Here is an 18,894-nt window from a genome sequence, read left to right on the forward strand (position 1 = left end):
TGTGTGTGTGTGTGTGTGTGTGTGTGTGTGTGTGTGTGTGTGTGTGTGTGTGTGTGTGTGTGTGTGTGTGTGTGTGTGTGTGTGTGTGTGTGTGTGTGTGTGTGTGTAACAAGGGATCAGGGACGGAGTGATGAAGGGGAAAGAAGCTTTCTGTGGCCCCAGCAATTGAAGTGCCCTTCCTTTGTTTAGTCAGACCTCTGTGTACACACGCACACACACACACACACACACACACACACACATTCACAAAGTCTGAGTCTGTTTCTTGTTAGAGAAGAGTAGAGTGTGGGCTATTTCAGAACACAAGTGGGCCTGCATCTATCAGCTGGAGCTGACATACAAACACACTGACCAACCATCATTGAAGAAAGCAAAACTAACGACTGACAAACAGGAGAAAAGAAACAAAGTATAAGACCAAGCTATGACAGGATGAGGGAGGAATAGAGGAGAAAAGGAGCTAAGGGAGGAACAGGTCACAGCCCAGGAATTTTAACAGCCTGGGGAAACAATGGACATAGGGATGAGAGGGAGGAAAGGGGAGGAGAGGAAGAAATATGATGAAAAAAGTATGTAAACAACGACCTAATTTATGTATTTCTGTACTGTATCTGTGTGCACGAGCATGAAAAAAAAGAAAACCGCCGCTGTTATCAAAACTGTTGCTGTACCGTACATTTTCAATGGAGTGTGAAGTGCTAATGTAGCATGGTGCTAAATATAGCAGGCAGGGTAGATTGAGTGAGTTAGTGACTGCATGTGTGTGTGTGTGTTGGCTACATATGGGCCAGAGCTGTGGAGATAAGATAGGTGTTTGTAACTGTGTTCAGGCACGAGACCACTAAAGCTGTCCTCTCCATTAGTGGAGATTTTGGAAGTAGACTTTGATGTTTCAGGATAAGTTCTAAACGTGTAAGTGAGACATTTTTGTTGTGGTTCTCTGTTTTTTCAAAAAGTGCCCCAGTTACATAAGCCCATTGTATTACTGTAATGAAACCTTTGTAGTCTTCATGGCAGACTGTGAATAGCGTCAAAATCTGATAAAAACATGCTGACAGATTCTTTTTTTTGGAACTTAGTCAAAGCCGTTGGGTGCTTCTATTAGGGCTGAGCTGGTGCACGTATGCGTGCATATGCTGTAAACCCTCTTCCTTTTGACTGTAAAACACTCGCACACAACGGCACAAACACGCACAAGCAGAGGAAGTGGCCGGTCATTATTCATAAACAACTGGGTGCTCGGGTGCACAGACGCACGTCTGTGCACCCGAGCACACATCCATTACAGATGAAAAGGTCAGATCTGATACAATGTAAAGGCCTTTCTTCAATGTAGTGGACTCCCAGGGGATTACAGGAAGAATTGAAAGTTTAAATAGCATACGCATATTATTATTTTCTAGAACTGGACCCAAGGCTCTCAAAAGACTATTGTTTCACCCATTGGTGGGGCTCTGTGTGCTACACTATATCTACCAGTTGTCATGGAGATGCAGATACACTCTGGAGGCACTTCCTGTTGTTTGTGTCTGGGTTGTTGTGTTTTGGAGGGATAACATTTATTGGAAAACTAATCAGAAAAGGCTGTATGTGCCTATTTGCTCTAAAATGAAACACAGACAGAAGCTGACTAAAGTCAGTGGGTGTGTATTCTCAATCCACGGCAGAAAAAGGTATCAATATGCAGTGAAATGCCTGTGACATTACATCAATTCAAACCGTAGTTTGCTGTGTTTGATTGAACCTTCTTGCGGCTTCTTTACAGTGTTGACAGAACACATGTTTGCCTTAAATCAGTCAGGTAGACATATAATCTCTGTCTAAATGAGTCAGAACACACTAACGAGGCACTAGTACGGTGTGTGGTTCAGTTGTAAACCGCTGCCTGCGTGTACTGTATGTGTGTCTGCATGTGGCCTGTGGTAGGCGGAGAGGGAAAAGTATGTTAAGATCCTCCAATAAAAAGGGTACAGAAGATGGTCTGGAGTTAGAAACAACAGGGATCTCCCCTGGTAACTAATTAAACACAACTGCCTCCAGTACACACGCAGCTATTTTTACAGCACAAGTTGAAGTCACTTAGTCGCTAATTAATAAATAAAAAAGGTTGGTGTTGAAAACATCAACCTTTTTTACAGTGACAAAAGACGGTAATTGGCCCATAATGTCTCATAATTAGTGTTTTGCGTCACAGTACTGAAGACCTGAGCAGTGATTACACTCTGAATCACTGGTTACTACAGTAGTGCTGGACTGACTGGCTGATTGACTAATCACCAAATAATCTGCTCTGCCTCTGGTTTGCTGAAATAGCGATGACTCTCATTACTACCATAACATATGGAAAGCTCCTAGTGACCTCTATGAGTCTCTCTTCCTATGAACAACTTTGGAAATAAGCACCGCCCACCCTCCTTTGTCTGCCTTATTAGTGGAAAAAAACGTACTGTGTTCATTGGGATTTAGTCAGTCTCGTGATGTTGCATTAACAAGACATGCGGTTCACATATCCCTTTTGGGTCAAGCTCCTTTTGGGTCAAGCTCCTTAGACTACAATCTTACTTGTGCAGTGAGGAGGCCCAGTCTTTACTTTCTCTGCTTTTAAATGTGTGTGTGAGGGTGAGGGAGAAAAAAGGATAGGGGAGACAGTGAGGGGTTCAGTACAGAAGCTTAACGGACCAATGACTCGCACCGACTGTTGCTATAGCACCTGAATGCTTGATAAGTCTTATGTGTGGGAATGCTGTTAACTCTTTCATTCCTCCATCTCTCCCTAAAATATCTAAAACCCCTCTCCTCCTTTGTTCTTATCACAGAGAAACATGTATATACATTGTATAGTAAAAAAAAGCCACACAGTTTGTGACATTTTCACAGGTTTCTCAGCAGGTTTTGGCGTTTGTGTCTGCGAGTTTGAAGTGACATCAAGTGGACTGCATTTTTCCCATCACCATGGTTATTTAACACCTAAGCAGCCACAACATTTGGAGTACTTGGTAATGAGGCAGGGTTGGTGCTCAGTGGTGAGACAGTCATTTAGACTGGAATGCACCACACACACACACACACACACACACTCACAAAGAGCACAATGTTAGTGGCAAACAGGAAAGCTGTTGCAGAGAGGAAGTATTCATTAGGATGGTAGGTTCAGAGTTCAGTCCAATTCCTGTGTGTGCGCGCGTTTATGAGCAACAGAGTGTCAGTGTATGTGTGGTAGAGGGTCTTGGTGGTCGGTCAGTATGCAGGGATGCCGTTAACCCCATTAACACCCTATAAGACAAGGCTGAATGCCAGAGATCAAGGCCCTAAAGACGACTGGAGGTCAGAGGTAAGGTTAAGAAAAGCTTTCACAGACAACCCACTGGTTGCATCGACTGGGAGGAGAACCCATTCACAGAAATAAAAGCAGAACAGGATGCAAAACATTCCAAGACTGCATGTCTCCAGACAGTAGTATTTGTACAGCATTGTTAGGGCTCTTCCCAAACACAATATGCTGATCACTGAATGGAAAAAAATAGAGAGTGGTGGCCATGAAAACATTTCCTTCTAAAGTTACATGTTAATTATATTACGCAACTACTAAGTCATACGTTCTATACAGGAGCAGAATATTGTGTTAATACAACATTTTGCAATTTTGGAAATTATACCAATTGATGTTTTAAAGCTCACTGAGAGAGTGAAGTGAAGGCTGTGCAGAGGACAGTTTAGTTTGTGGTGCAGTGATATCAGAGGGAACATCATCTCACCTTCCTGGGTTTGACTTTGTCTTGGTGGTCGTACTGAAAGATGCCTTTATAGCTCAGACCCAACCACCATGGGATCCCCTGCTTGTCCTAAAACATAAACAGAGAAATACCTCAGGAAAGGTTGTGCATGTGTATGGGATTGATTGAGAGAGAAATGGAAAGAAAAAGAGGGACAGATAAAGAAAGACAAAATAGCTTTAAACTCCATCATATCTCCAAATCCCAAACTCCCTGCTTGCAAGTCCAGAGTCAACAAAAATGTGTGTGTGTGTGTGTGTGTGTGCGAAAAGTAAAGGCAGAGTAGTAAAACTGTACCTTAACACCATAGTAATGTACTCCATATGTGGGGAGAGACTCTACAATGCTCATATAACTGTGAGGAGCAGAAAAAAAGACATATAAGGGTTACAGAGAACACAGCCTTCCATAAAGTGAACAAACACAACCAGGCATACATACACACACTTACTTTACAATAGCTTGCCCTCTGGACTGGCCATTGAGCTTCTTGTAATGCTCTACGACCCGGTCTTCACTGTAGGACAGTACAATAAAGAGAAAGAAGGACAAATATTTAGAAGGGGGAAAACAAGACGAATAGAGCGTGTGCAAGGTTGTGGTGGTTTGCTGGATAACTGACTAGTCTCTCACCAGTAGGCTAGAGATGGGTGCTCCTTTAGGGCCTGGGTGGGCAAAGCGGGCAGCTTTTTCAGGTCAGACCTGGTTGCATCATTGCTGTAAGGGAGAAACCACAAGACATGGTCAACACTACTTCTGCAAGAACAATCATTCTCTGTCGTAGGCCACAGTTTCAGTCAAAAACTGACTGGCAGATACCACTGAACTGTAGAAAAAGGAACACTTCAAATTTGCAAAACCCAATATTTCCCAGAACTGAATTGAAATGTTAACGTTGAAAAAAAAATGGTGGGAAATTAACTAAGTTTAGTCAAAGAGAGGAATAATTGCTGATGGCCTAATTGCTCTCTATTTCAGAGACTGGGCGCTGTTTATCTCATAACAGCAGAGACACTGACAGTTGGAAACAGGAGAGAAAAAAGGGACAGAAACACAGACACAAACACGAGGGAGAGATAAAGAAAGAAAGATAAAAGGAGATACATATGGGATGGAGGAAAAGATAACCACAAAGACAGAGTAAATGAGACAGGGAACCACACAGAGACTTGGCCCCAGATTCAGTTTTCAGACCTCCAGTGGCAGGAGGTCTTAATACTCCACTCTAATCCCCTAGCCTCTCTCCAGCCTCCGCCAAGGCCTCCGAGGATTGGGGAAAGCCCTGGGAACATTACAACCTATGAGCTAAAGCCCTGGAAGAGTTCCCAACCACCCTGCCCGTCTGTTCAATGTGTGAACACAGCTGTGTGCCTGGATTGGTTGATATCCATTCAACTACTCATTAGGTATACGTGGTTGTGTGCACCACTTTGGCATTGTACTTGATGAAAGGGCAGGCAAGGGCTCAATTTGAATAATGCAACATGTGCACCATGGCATTGTAAGATGTTCATCTTCACAAGTCACTAAATCATATATTAAGTCTTAAAATCTGATTTTTCTTTGAGTAGTTTGAAATGAAAACCGAAATCCAACTTCTTTCTCATGCAAATTCACCTGTTGATAGATTTTTTAAAATACTGAAATCATTGAAAGGCTGTTTCCACTACCATCAAGAGAAGTGCTCGTGATTCAAGGAAATTCTTGGAACAAATTGTTTGAATTTGACAAAGGAAAATGATTTCACACTTATTTTAGAATAATGATATCTACAGAGCCAATACATTAGCGTCATAATGGGGAGCAGCAGTGACAGATATAGTGAAACTTAATATGGAGGAGGGTTACAATGTATGGTTTTGAAAAGATATGCAGAGGGCAGGGTCTATAGAGCTTTTAGAGAAAGAAAGGTATTTGTGCGTGGGAGTAAGGGGGATAAAGAAAAGGGGGAGGAGGGTGAAAGGAATGTCTCCAGAGTGTGTCACATTCCAGCCCTCTGCAGGATATTGTGTTTATTTACTCCTTTCACCAGCAGAAATGAGGTCAGGGGTGATGAGCGCTGTGGTCTGTTATCATCCCTACGATAAAGGGATGAGGGATGACATACATTTAGGCCAACGTCACACAGGTGTACATCTAAAAAGCCACATGTGGAACGTAGCTCACATGAAACATGTACATGACTGGAAAGCTCCATAGCTATAGAGTTTAACTAATGTGAGTTTAATGACTGATACTTAATCTGATATGTTTGAACTGAAGTCGTCAGTAAAACATTTCATTTTCATTAGAAAATCTTTCATGTCCCAATGGTGAGCCCTGTCTTAAATTAGAAGGAAGTCACTCCCAATGGGCTCAGAAACAAAGAGAGTTCTCAGCGATGCACCTCAATGCACAGGGGAGCAGACAGACCACTGATATCACTTCTACTGTCATTCTGTTTGGGCTTCTCTCTTCTAAATCAACATGTATAAACCCATCCAGCCCTGTCACTAGGGAAGAAACTTAGGTGATGAGACAGAATACGTGATATAAAAATTGGAAAAGAACACTCAAAGCTACAACCTTTTTCTTTCTTACATGTCCACTACATATAGTCATTACAAGTTACTGATGTGCTTACCTGGTGAAATCACCTTTAGCCTCCTGTGGAACAGAAAGGGAAATAAAAAAAAACTTATTGAGAGAAGAAAGGATTTACATATGTTGGATATGTGAGCACCAAGCAGTGACAATAAAATGGGCATTTATGTTCTGTTTGTATTGGTGAAAGAGCAGTTAGGTCTGCTGTGCTGAAATCAGAGAGAAACATTAAACCTCCATCTGGAGTGAAACCTCTGAAGGTCTACAGACCGGATACCTGATACTGTGCATCGGCACCTGCATGGAGGGCACACACACGCACGCACGCACGCACGCACGCACGCACGCACGCACGCACGCACACACGCACGCACACACACACACACACACACACACACACACACAGTCTATGTGTAATATGACCTTGCAGCATTACAGTTAATGGACTGACCTACTCTGAGAAAGGGATAGGAGAGAGAAAGGGCTGGCGTTGAGGAGATTTTGTGAAGTAAAAGAGTTTCCCTGCTGCTCTGTTTTATATTAGCACTGACTGACTGCACCAAGAATTTAGCTGGTAGCCAAGAATTTGGCTACCAACAAAGAAAGTTTAGGTTTTTAGGATTTATAACCTCCCAGCGTCATTTCAGATTACTAACAGATTGATGACTGCAATAGATAATGTGATCTTAATCATCGTCAATTAAGACCGAAATAGATAATGTGAGTTTAGTCATGGTCAATTAGGATCAAAGGCTGGTGGAGACATTTTGGAAGAAAACTTCAAACTGTTTCAGAACTGCTTCATTGCAGAGCAACAGCAACTGGAATAACTAGTGTGTTTGGCTGCATGTGCAAATGGTGAAAAACAGATATCCAGACAGACCTCCACACCCAGACCCACACCCAGACCCACACACACACACACACACACACACACACACAAACAGACACGCTTTATCTTACTTGTAGAATAAAGGAAGCCAATTCGAAGACAACATCACTGTCCACTTCAATAAGCTCCTGGAAGAAAAATAGAAGAGAGGACAGGGGCCATGAATGACACATTGTCTTACTGCTGGCCAGCGAGTAAATAAATAAAACACACACTGTGCAGAGTAAAAGTGGACGTGCCTCTGATCATCATCCATTTATTCGAGAAAGATTGCTAGTTCCTTTCATCTCCCCACATGACGCTCCCCCCCACCATTTTTCCTCTCTCCCTTCTCTAATTTCATGACCTCTTCATGTGGATTGAGCTCAGAGATTAGAGGCAAACTGAGGGGGTTTGGGAGAGGGGGCTTAAGGTTGGAGGGCGGGCATGGATGCTCTGGTTACTAATCATACTCACTACTCAATCCATTTTCCAGTTTAAAAAAAAAATTTTATTATTGTTTTTTTTTGGTTATTTAAGGACGGGGAAAAGGTAAAGGAATGGAGTCTTTATCTGCATCACCATTAGTGTTGTTGGTTTTTCTTTTGGTGTTTGTGCGTGTAATCACCGATCATATGTAGGTACATATACATGGAATGTTAGGTCTGCATTGAGAGGGAGAAGGATAAGGGTTAGTGGGCAGTGAGCAGTGGGTCAACTATGCCAGGAATGCTCCCTTTACAATCCACCACGTAATTGGTTGGGAGATCAGACAGCCATGATGAAACACTAGACAGAAGAAACCCACCCTGGGTGTACCACCCAGCGTGGCTAGCTACACATTGTCACATAGCATGTGCTATTGTACTGTATCCTACAGCACAGTAGAACGTGTCTCACTACTTATACAAATGAGGTCAATGTATAGCCTGATCTACTATATTTTAACTACTGTATAAGTGCAAAAAATGTTTTCTAAAAAATACTATGTGATATTTATTTTCTTGCTCTATTTTTGCCTCTCTCCCTTAATGGGATCGTCAGGAGAGCTGGTAATAATAATAATAATAATAATAATAATAATAACAAAAAAATTGAATTTATATAGCGCTTTTCACGAACTCAAAGTCACTAGAGAGATCATTGGTGTTTAGCTGTTGTTCTTATCAGGGTGACTTGTGATAAATGAGCAGAGAGGGATCAGGTATCTCTGCCAAGGACATTTTAACAGAGCTACTGGTGGGACTGAATCAGAAACCTTTTGTTTGTGGGACAGTCTCTTCCTGACTACTTGGTTACATAGTCACTGCTATTCAAGTCTAAGTGTCCTAATGGACACTGCAGTAAGACAGACGCAACATGTGTACAACTAGGCTTAAACTAGACAACCTAAAGCCTCCAATGTACACTTAGGTTTGTTTTACTAATTGACAACATTAACTTAGAAACGCACCCATGCATACCCCCTGCATACGAGAAACCTGTGAATGATGCACTATTCTGGACATGCATTCAACAACCGTTTGACCCACTCAAAACATCGAACATTACAGGTGAGAAGTGCTGGCTCTATGTCAATTGATGGATGGGACACTGTATTTAAATATACTTGATTTGGCTCTAATAAAGTAATGGGTCTTTTTAATTATCACAGCTTTCTACAGGACTTTGACTGGGACATTTCTGCATCAATTCTTTTCCTTCAGGCCACATATGCCCTCTTCTGGACATGGCAAATAACTGCTTGACATTGGTGTCACTGCATGTACAGTACACTAACCAGGCTACAGTAAAGCTATGCACAGGGTAGCAGGACATAGACATATGATAAGAGAAAGTGAACCACTTAACTGAATTAAGACAGTCTCCCCTCGCTGGAAGCAAACGTGCAAATGGCCTTCTCTGAGTGGAATGCTTTAAGTCAATCACTAAATGTACAAACTATATATTTGCCTATTTGCATTTATTTTTGGGCAACTTGTCAGTGTCTATTTAAGCACCTGAAATACATGTGCTTCAACACTGACAGATGACAGTAAATGTGTAGAATGATTTGCGTTGCTAGAATGTGGTGCAGCACATAACATGGTGGCTAACAGCTGATGCAAATGGTTCAAATGTTCTGCTTCACCAAATCATGTGGAGGACCAAAGTCCAAGCTGGCTTCTTCATTTTGAACAAAAAATGGGCTAATGAAGTGGAATTCTTCTAACAACATAAAGCCCTTTACTCCACATCATTCTAACTTTAAATATACCCATTGAACACCTTCACCTTCTTCTAGCAAAAAAAAGAAAACTTAGGTTTCAAATACAAAATTACAGAGTATTCCTACCGTCCATAGTTTTTAAAGCATTTCAGAATAAATACATTCCTCCATTATCACAAGTCAACAGTATTAGGAACATACATTATGGCTAGGGCTGGGCGATATGGAGAAAATCAGATATCGCAATATTCTCGTCCTAATACCTCAATGTCAATATTGTGGCGATATTATCGGGTTGACAATTGGTGTTTTAACTAAATATCTTCACAATGAGATTTTAGATAAATAATCTTCAGTAATGTAGATATAATGACTAGGTGGGTAAAGGTAAAAATAATAGAAGAGCTAGAACTGGTAACCGAAAATCACTTTACTGTAATGCAGCCTTTAAAACCAGGAAAAGACAACACTTAAGCCACTTACGATATCCAAAGTCTAAGACGATATCTAGTCTCATATCACGATATCAATATAATATTGACATATTGCCCAGCCCTAATTATGGCAACTAAATAATGAGTTTACCTTGTAGATGATGGACTTTGCATTAAGGAAAAACAGTTCAATAGTGGCATTGTCCTTCAGGTAGGATATACTCTCTATGTAGAACCTGTAAACATAGAAGGAAAAGCTTCAATACATACAGTATGCAACAGCAAAGGGAAAGGGTTGACCATCAGTCCAAGAATAAGGTTTTATTTAATGAGGTTTATTATTCATTTGCTTCAGAAACAAAAATAACACAAAAATAATATAGGAGAACAAGTTAAACATGGAGGCTATGTCATGTGAACATGTAACAGAAATGTTGCAATGACCAAAGTGACCAGAGGGGGGCACACCATACCAAATGCTGACCCTGTATACCAACATCCTTTCACTTTCACCCCTTAAACCTATTCCCCCTCTCCCAATGAAGGCTGGCAATGATCCATTATTAGTTTGTTAGTGTGAGCACATTCCACAATCTGAATGCACACACATACACATACTACACTGAATGTGCACATGATGCACTTCGCACATTGTTTGCCTCTCTGCATCATCAGCAGTGTGTAGTGATTCCACGCACACATACAGTACTTACACACACACACACACACACACACACACACACACACACACACACACACACACACACACACACACACACACACACACACACACACTGTCACACACTGGAGAGAGAAGCATAGTAACCCACTTCTGGCAGAGCAGTGAGGAAGAAGCTAACATAATAATGCAGTCTAAATTTAGCTCATGATAGCATGCAGAGCCAGAGGGAAGCTATGATGGTACACTAGGAAGCTACTCGTTGTTAGCTCATCTCTGGTGGAAACGTACACCAAAATGTAACATATTAGTAAACACCTTCCAGTATATGACTTGATGTATCCCTAGTTCCCTACAAGTGTGTATAATGTGACCTAAGCACATGTTCCCATGAACACACGTGAATGAATGTGTCGATGTGTGTTTGTATGAGTGTATAGGTATATTGAGTGAGAGTGATTGTGGGAGGATCAATATTGGAGGGCTTAAATCGCATTACCTATTGAGCTGCAAGAGAGAATGAGAGGAGCCCTGTCAATATTCAGTGTGAACATTTAATTAAAGCCCCAGTGTTGATGAGACATACACACACTGCCAGCACAGCAGCAAGCATGCAAAAAGGCACCCACTGAATCAGCAGGAGGTGGGCATCTGCATTGCCAAGCATATTTGGAACACACACATCACACAAATACCACATAAACATGCAAATACATGACGGGCGTGCACCTGCGCAGACACAGAGACACACACAGACAGACACAGACACATACACAGTTACAGACACAGACACACACATAGTGCTAATGAAAACAATATGCTCAAATTGATAATGGATTCAGGCCTGACATTTGGGCTGAATGTAGTATAGTCCTGAATCTGCGTATGTGTGTGTACATGTGACGAAGAAATAGGGTGGGATGTGTGTGTGCACGTAAGAGAGGGGGGTGTAGTCAGTGTGACATTTGGAGAGATTGAGGTTAGAGATTGGACTGAACTGTGAGACAAAAAGGGGGATGAAGCATCAAAATGGTGTCAAAGTTCACAATGTCACAGCAGCACGACCATATCCTCAAACACCTATTAGTCTATGTAAATACACACAGTGACCCCACCCTGACCATCACAGACACACACACACACACACACACACACACACACACACACACACACACACACACACACACATATACACAGTTGTTTTATATGGTTCTATGGCTGACCCAAGAGAGAAGATAGATAGTAACCTAACCTAACTGAAATAGGGACGATGGCTAAAACAGCAGTAACAGCAGCCAAATGTACTTATCTGCACATCTTTTGATTATATCACTGTCACATTGCACAATGACACCATTGTTTGTTAAATAGGGTCCACAATGAGTCTATGTGCTAAAAATACGATTTTCCTATTTCCAGTCCCCTTATTGTGTCGAGACCGACGAGCTGTGTCGCAAATGCCTATCTGGAAATGACTTCTCTATGACATTGTTTAGCAGAATCGGCAATGTGCGTCACGTTACTATTTACGTTGTTAAAGGGTAACCTGACCTGGACCCTATTTTCCTATGTTTTGGTGTCTAAGTGACTGATGGGAACAACAATCTTTGAAATTGGTCCAGTATTAAAGGAGAATTCCGGTCGATTTCAACACGTAGCGCTGTTGTTTGTAAATTTGGAGTGCTGTCAGTAGCGAGAAAAACGAAAACAATCGGTGCTGCCTACACCGTGTTATCCTCCTGCTACAGTTTGCACCCAGGAGGCTGAAACAGGGCAAGTTTTAAACGTGCTTTTAGCCTCTTAACATGTTAGAAATGCCATTACAAGTGCCTACGCATGTGAAGTGATTCCTTCTGAGTGAACACAGTGAATCTGACTGCAGTAGATGTGAAAGAAATGCATAAAAGTTGTTCTAAATCAGCTCTGTTTAGTTCCGGTGTTGAAACGGTAAGACGAGTGCTTCGGGACCGTCTACAAACTACAACACCGAAAAGAGATACAAAAATATTTAAAAAAATAGGCATATGCTTATTTTTTAAAAGTGCTGTAGTACAACTAGCAGGATACAAGTTATAATTGAGGTAAGTTTGGAGACACTACCTTATTTAGTTAATTAGCACAACATTTATGCATTTCTTTCACATCTACTGCAGTCAGATTCACTGTGTTCACTCAGAAGGTACTTGTAATGACATTTCGAACATGTTAAGAGGCTAAAAGCACGTTTAAAACTTGCCCTGTTTCAGCCTCCTGGGTGCAAACTGTAGCAGGAGGACAACACGGTGTAGGCAGCACCGATTGTTTTCGTTTTTCTCGCTACTGACAGCACTCCAAATTTACAAACAACAGCGCTACGTGTTGAAATCGACCCGGAATTCTCCCTTAAGCAAGAACACTGCAGTCGGCAGCGGCGAAACTTGCTACAATGTAAGTTAATAGGGCAATTGTCTAGCTTGTATTAACCTTCACAAAAGTGCTTGTTTGCTGCTGACAGGCTCAGATAAATATTTGAAGTGTCTGACAACGTTATGGAAAGGATTTCTGAGGAGGTCGACCTTTCTGTTAAAGAGTAAGATCCTTTTTTTAAAACATCCGCAAAATTGCGTTCGCTAAACCCACCAGACTCCATGTAAATAAACAGTCATTTTAGCACCGTAAAATACACTTCATTCAAAGTCGACAGAAACAAAGTAAAACTATGAAAAGCCGTTTTGGGTTGTTTGTCCACTTTTCCAACCATCACAACACTACTTTTGGTTGAAATAAACCCATAGTTTACCAATTTACATGTGGAAATATGTTGGTTCTATACACACTAAAAGTATTGCTTTTTTAAATGGAGTCTGGTGGGTTTAGCGCTAGCGACTTTAGAGCTGTTTCTGGTTAAACAGAAATGTCTCAAATGCCTTAGAATATTAATCTGAGCCTGTCAGTGGCAAAACGAGCACTTTTGTGAAGGTAAATACAAGCTAGACAATTGCCCTATTAACTTACATTGTAGCTTGTTTCGCCGCTGACGACTGCAGCGATCTCGCTTAATACTGGACCAATGTCAAAGATTGTTGTTCCCATCAGTCACTGAGACACAAAAACATAGGAAAATAGGGTCCATGTTGAAAAAACGGCAGTTACCCTTTAACCAAGACTTAGTCCCTAGGGTGTATATGACATCATAGAGATATGTTGGGGGCAGAGCACACAAGTGGACCCAAAACAAAGCCAGGTGTGGCGCCCTTTTCTTATTTATTCAATAGCTTATTGAAGATAAAACACCCACATACACACAAACAAAGAAAACACACACACACACACACACACACACACACACACACACACACACACACACACACACACACACACACAAATGTGCACCCTTTGCATTTCTGTCACAGGTTATGTACACACACATGATCCAGTGCCTGTGTGTGAGTCAGGAGTGTTTCATATACTGTATGAGTGGGGCCATTGTATGAGCATTTGTAAAGGGCTAAGAGAGGAGTGTGGGATTGTAGGGTTATTTCATAACCCTTCATAATAAGTCAGAAGAGTTGGCCTCAATTGGGTGGACGACTCTAATACAGCAATAGCAAGAACACACTGCGAGGACACATGCCTCATCATAGGTTGAATCATGTACCAGAATATTTTCTACCATGTTTAGCATTACATTGACAAGTGAACATTTTACAAATGAGTTTCCAACAGTTGTCATAGTGCTTCTGCATAAAAATGTATAGTACTACTAACGTAGAGATACAAATGGTACGGCTCCTCTCTTTATGGGATTCTGCCATCTTATTTGGAGTATGGCGGTCTCAGTCACTGCAAAGCTATTTGACGGGATTTACATGCACACATACAGATGAGGTCTAAGAGGCTCATGATTGGCGGAGAGGCCCTGTGGCGGAAGTTAAACACCAGGGTCAAAGCAATTTCATAGGGGCGTGTCATAACTAACCTTGTTAATTTGTTCCTATTACCATATGAAGGCATGTGCATGCACAAACACATATACAGTACATACACTCGCTCCATCTTTCTTTCTCTCTTCCACAGACGTTCAAACACCGTCTGCAATCAGAGAACATGGCATGCGTAAGTTAGGTGAATAATTTAATAAAGAAAGACTTACCTGACACAGAAGTAGAGGACAATGGGACCAGACTTCTTGGGGAACTCGTGTTCTAATACCCTGCGGTCCAACTGCAGCCAACTAAAATGGCCCCTGAGACAAAACAACAAAACAATCAATGCAATTATTATTCAGGGATGTCTGAATATCCAACAAGGATGGACACAAATTTAGTCTAATCACACTGAACATGTTTTCCCTAGGCCTCCACATTTTTATTTTCCTGTTACCCCCTCTTCCTTTTCTCTATCTCCCTCCAACCAACAGGGGGAAAAACTGCAGAGACAGCTTGTCACCCTGGTAACCCTGCATGGTCTCCTGAGCAACATCTCCCTCAAACTCTCCCTCCTTCTGTCTCTGTTTCTCAATCTCTCTCACTCTTTCCCTCACAAACAGCCTCTTTGACCACTGAGCGGTCAGAGCTGAGCCGTCTGCTGTCCTCAGGCACACACAACAAATATACACATCATAGAATTAGCCCTGGGGGACTACACGACTGCAAAGCTGATACTGCTTTACTGGACTAACATTGGCTACAGTATGTGTCACAGCCATGTAAATGCCATGGAGCAGAGGTCAGTCTTGCTTGGCATCAGTGGGTGCATGAGATAAAACAAAAAAAGAGCGAAAACAAAGGCCATGGCAATGTCTGCCTGTGTGTAAAAAATGTGTATGTTTGCATGACTAGTGCTGGACTATGCTGTGGTGTTTCTGTCTTTCTAGGTCACCAAACAATATAATTTGAATGTAAGTTTTGCATTTCAAGCACAGTTCTCGTAGCAAGCCTTCTGGCTGACATAGACCTGTGATCTTTTGCTATCCCCAGAGCAAGGTAATCGTAGCCTCATCATAACATTTAAACGCTTTCTAACTAGGGATTTGATCATATATCAGTTTATGGTTCAGTGTGATATTCATGATCACAATTATGTTATTTTAACTTGAATGAAGGTAGCCATCCTCTTTTACTTGGAAGTAAAAGATGAAAACCGTAAACTGGATATCTAGGTTTTTTTTTTAAGTTAAATGTGAACAATTTTTAATTCAAGAGCCATTTCATACCTAAATAAACCTACAAAAAGAAATATAATAATATATAAATATAATAATATATAAAGGCACTGGTAATGGTAATTTATCAGGAGAACAGACCAAAACCAACAGCGACATTTCACTGTAAGAGTTCTGAAACCGTTTCTAAAACTCAAACAATGAACTGGGAACTGGAGTTTTCATAGCGGTGTTTCTGTTCATGGTGCAGCATCTTGCTAACGTTAACTCTATGTATTTGACAATAGCGTTTGTCTTTTCAAAATAAGTGGGTACAATTCAAGTATTATTTCTATGCATAATGTTGGAACTAAAGTAATACTGTTTTGTGTAACAAATAGGTCTTGGACAAGACATATGGAAACATGCTGAAAGCAAAAATATTTTTAAATAATAAACCCAAAGCTGAAATCAATTACATGTAAATGTGGTTTGGCTTTTTTGAAGTAACTGGAAACCAAACCTGCTACTACACATTATGCCTAAAACTTGACAGAGAATTCTCAACTGCAGTCTTTCCACCTCTGTCATCTATGACTACAACTGTGCTGACCATATCATTAACATTAGTTACAAGCCACCAAGAAGTTCACAGAAACAGACGATACTGTACACTCCACTCTAGGGGCCTTGCTTTGTTTACCAGCACAACTGGTTGTGCACCTGAACTTTGATACTGACTTTGCCGATTGTCTGCTACTAGTCTAATATGTCCTACATGTTGCTTTAACAATTCTGTTGATAGAAACTGAGTATCCAAGCCAGAGTGTAACTGTTGATAGCCTGGGTGTAGTTGCAGTGTTGTGGGGAAGCACTGACAAATCCAATCCAACAAACAAGATCAACTGAAGAGATAGTCCTGGGCTACTGATACACCATGTGCAGTAGTAGAGTTCAATGGCATTAGTGTTTGAATGTGACTTACGTTTCGTCTGTGTATGCAATTCCAAAGTACTCCTTCTCCTTGAGGTTGAAGTGAGAGGCCACAAGGTCCAGCAAGTCCTTAGCCATCAGCTTGGGCTGCAGGGGGACAGAAATATTAGTATTGCTCTTTTATGATTTTATAAACAGTACCAGTTCAAACTTTCCCTGTGTGTGAGTGATGCGGTTTATTTCACTGTAGTTTAATTGGAACACATGCATGTGTAGAGCTTTATGTTAATGTATTCTATCAGCTATTGATTTTCTGCAATGACTAAGCATTCTGACAAACACTGGGGAAAAGAGCAAGAGAGGAGGAGATAAATAAGAGAGAGAGTGCGAGAAAGATGGATGGAGTGTGTGGATGTTGCTGACAGTGCAGGTACCCTGCCCTTCCCTCCCTCCCTCCCTCCCTCCCTCCTTTCCGCCCGTCTGACCCGAACATCTACTGCAGAGTCATGGCTCTGGGCTCAACCACTGTATTGTAGGGAGAGGGCTGCAGCTAGCATTAGAGCTTTCTAACTAGTTAATACTGTGGAATACTGTCCAAGCTATACTATGTGATGACCATCTCCATTCATCACGACATTCAGGGCATGCACAGCATCTTAAAGCCAAGCAGAGGCCGGGGACTGCTGCCATATGCTGCTGGTTTGTGACATCCTGAGTAACAGCCCGCCCCACCCTGAGGTCAACCATGGGTGTGCCTCGCTGCCTACATTTTCATTACACACACACACACACACACACACACACACACACACACACACACACACACACACACACACACACACACACACACACACACACACTGGCCTGAATGCAAAGGTTCGGAGGGCAGACAACACACAGATTCAGCACATACAGTAACATGGAAACACACAAACACACAGACAGACAAATCTGCATGAACATATTTTGCACACAAGAGCCCATACACAACATGCATGCAGCCCGCTCACAACACACAGGAGGTATGTGCTGTGCTATGCATATATAGGATAGAGGAGGAGAAGAGGAAAACATACTGTGTGCATCCATATATGCACATGCACAAAGTACACACACAGCTACTGTACATGTGACATTGGGTGCTCAACAATCTCCCCCTGCACAACTACAACTTCAGTGACAGAAGCTACTGAGAGCTATTTAAAGAGAAGGAGGTGACATCATACACACAGCAAGCACACGCACACGCACACACACACACACACACACACACACGCGCGCACACACACACACGCATGCACTCACACACACACATACACACAAAACTCCAATGACCTAGATCTCATATAAGCACGACGCCTACAGTAATCCTGCAACAGAAAAAGGCTCTGGAGTGAATAGATAGAGAGGAGCAAACACAGGCTGATTCTGACTTATATTCCCATATATCAGATTTCTGCATCAGATAAAAGTGTTACTGTAAATAGAAAAAAAACATGGCTACTGTAGTAGCTGGTTCTGTCTCTATGTCCTTTTGATCTAACCTTACTACACCCTATAGCATTGGTAAATTATCTAGGAGACTCCCACACTGCTGTGTTATGGAATATTGAGGTTATCATTTACAGAACATCTTTCAAATGCATATTCACAGTAGGAATGATAAACTCACCTCTCTCAGCAAAGAGAAGATCATGGACATGCTCTTAATTTGTATTTAATACTATGGTTGCGTGTATAGTTAACACGAGCGGTGATTTAAGTGCTGACCTTATCTATGTTTAAGTCCTGATCGGTCTGACACTAGTTGTCCCGTCCACAAAGGCTCTGATTCGCTCTGTTGTTTCTCCAAATGGGAGAGCAGCGATTCACAAGAGCGACACTAGATCTCTTTGAAGTACTAAGAAACATTTTAGATGTGGAAATTTAAGGGCTGGAGCAGGCTATGTTTACAGTATTAGCAGTAATACATGTTTTGGTTCAGTCTGAGACACATGCTGTCGTGGTCTCTCATTACCACACAGCAGTCAACTGCCTTGGCAACAATATCAAATCACGACATCCATGCCACCACAGCATGACAAACAACGAGCGGGGGACAGGGACACATGGACACATACAGTAAACTGTTAGAAGGATGATATGGAGAGAAAATGAGAAAAAAGTTGAAAAGGATAGAAGGACCCCTGTAAGGTTAAGCTCAGCTTCTTGCCTCAATATTGTTATGAATACCAAGCAGACTGTAAAAATCAAATGGGCTGCACTGGATAGTATAATTGAGTTTGGTTCC

At 41.6% G+C, this 18,894-nt stretch overlaps 1 protein-coding gene across 14 annotated transcripts in view; it reads right to left on the reverse strand.

The window, feature by feature from the left end:
* frmd4a (FERM domain containing 4A) overlaps positions 1-18,894 on the reverse strand; it is an 87,658-nt gene that overhangs the window by 14,445 nt on the left and 54,319 nt on the right. For 12 of the 14 annotated variants that reach the window (XM_039809479.1, XM_039809470.1, XM_039809484.1 and 9 more), the window contains exons 3-11: positions 16,657-16,751; positions 14,682-14,774; positions 10,022-10,106; positions 7,320-7,376; positions 6,397-6,419; positions 4,407-4,490; positions 4,225-4,290; positions 4,071-4,128; positions 3,756-3,842 (exon numbers count right to left, since the gene is read on the reverse strand). In XM_039809479.1, coding sequence (XP_039665413.1) covers positions 3,756-3,842; positions 4,071-4,128; positions 4,225-4,290; positions 4,407-4,490; positions 6,397-6,419; positions 7,320-7,376; positions 10,022-10,106; positions 14,682-14,774; positions 16,657-16,751 — 648 coding nt within the window. Of the gene's footprint in view, positions 1-3,755; positions 3,843-4,070; positions 4,129-4,224; positions 4,291-4,406; positions 4,491-6,396; positions 6,420-7,319; positions 7,377-10,021; positions 10,107-14,507; positions 14,527-14,573; positions 14,655-14,681; positions 14,775-16,656; positions 16,752-18,894 lie in introns of those variants that run through there. The other 2 variants (XM_039809482.1, XM_039809481.1) reach the window with 2 other exon arrangements.

The sequence above is a fragment of the Perca fluviatilis genome, chromosome 8, assembly GCF_010015445.1.
Source record: "Perca fluviatilis chromosome 8, GENO_Pfluv_1.0, whole genome shotgun sequence".
In the NCBI taxonomy this organism is placed as follows: domain Eukaryota; kingdom Metazoa; phylum Chordata; class Actinopteri; order Perciformes; family Percidae; genus Perca; species Perca fluviatilis.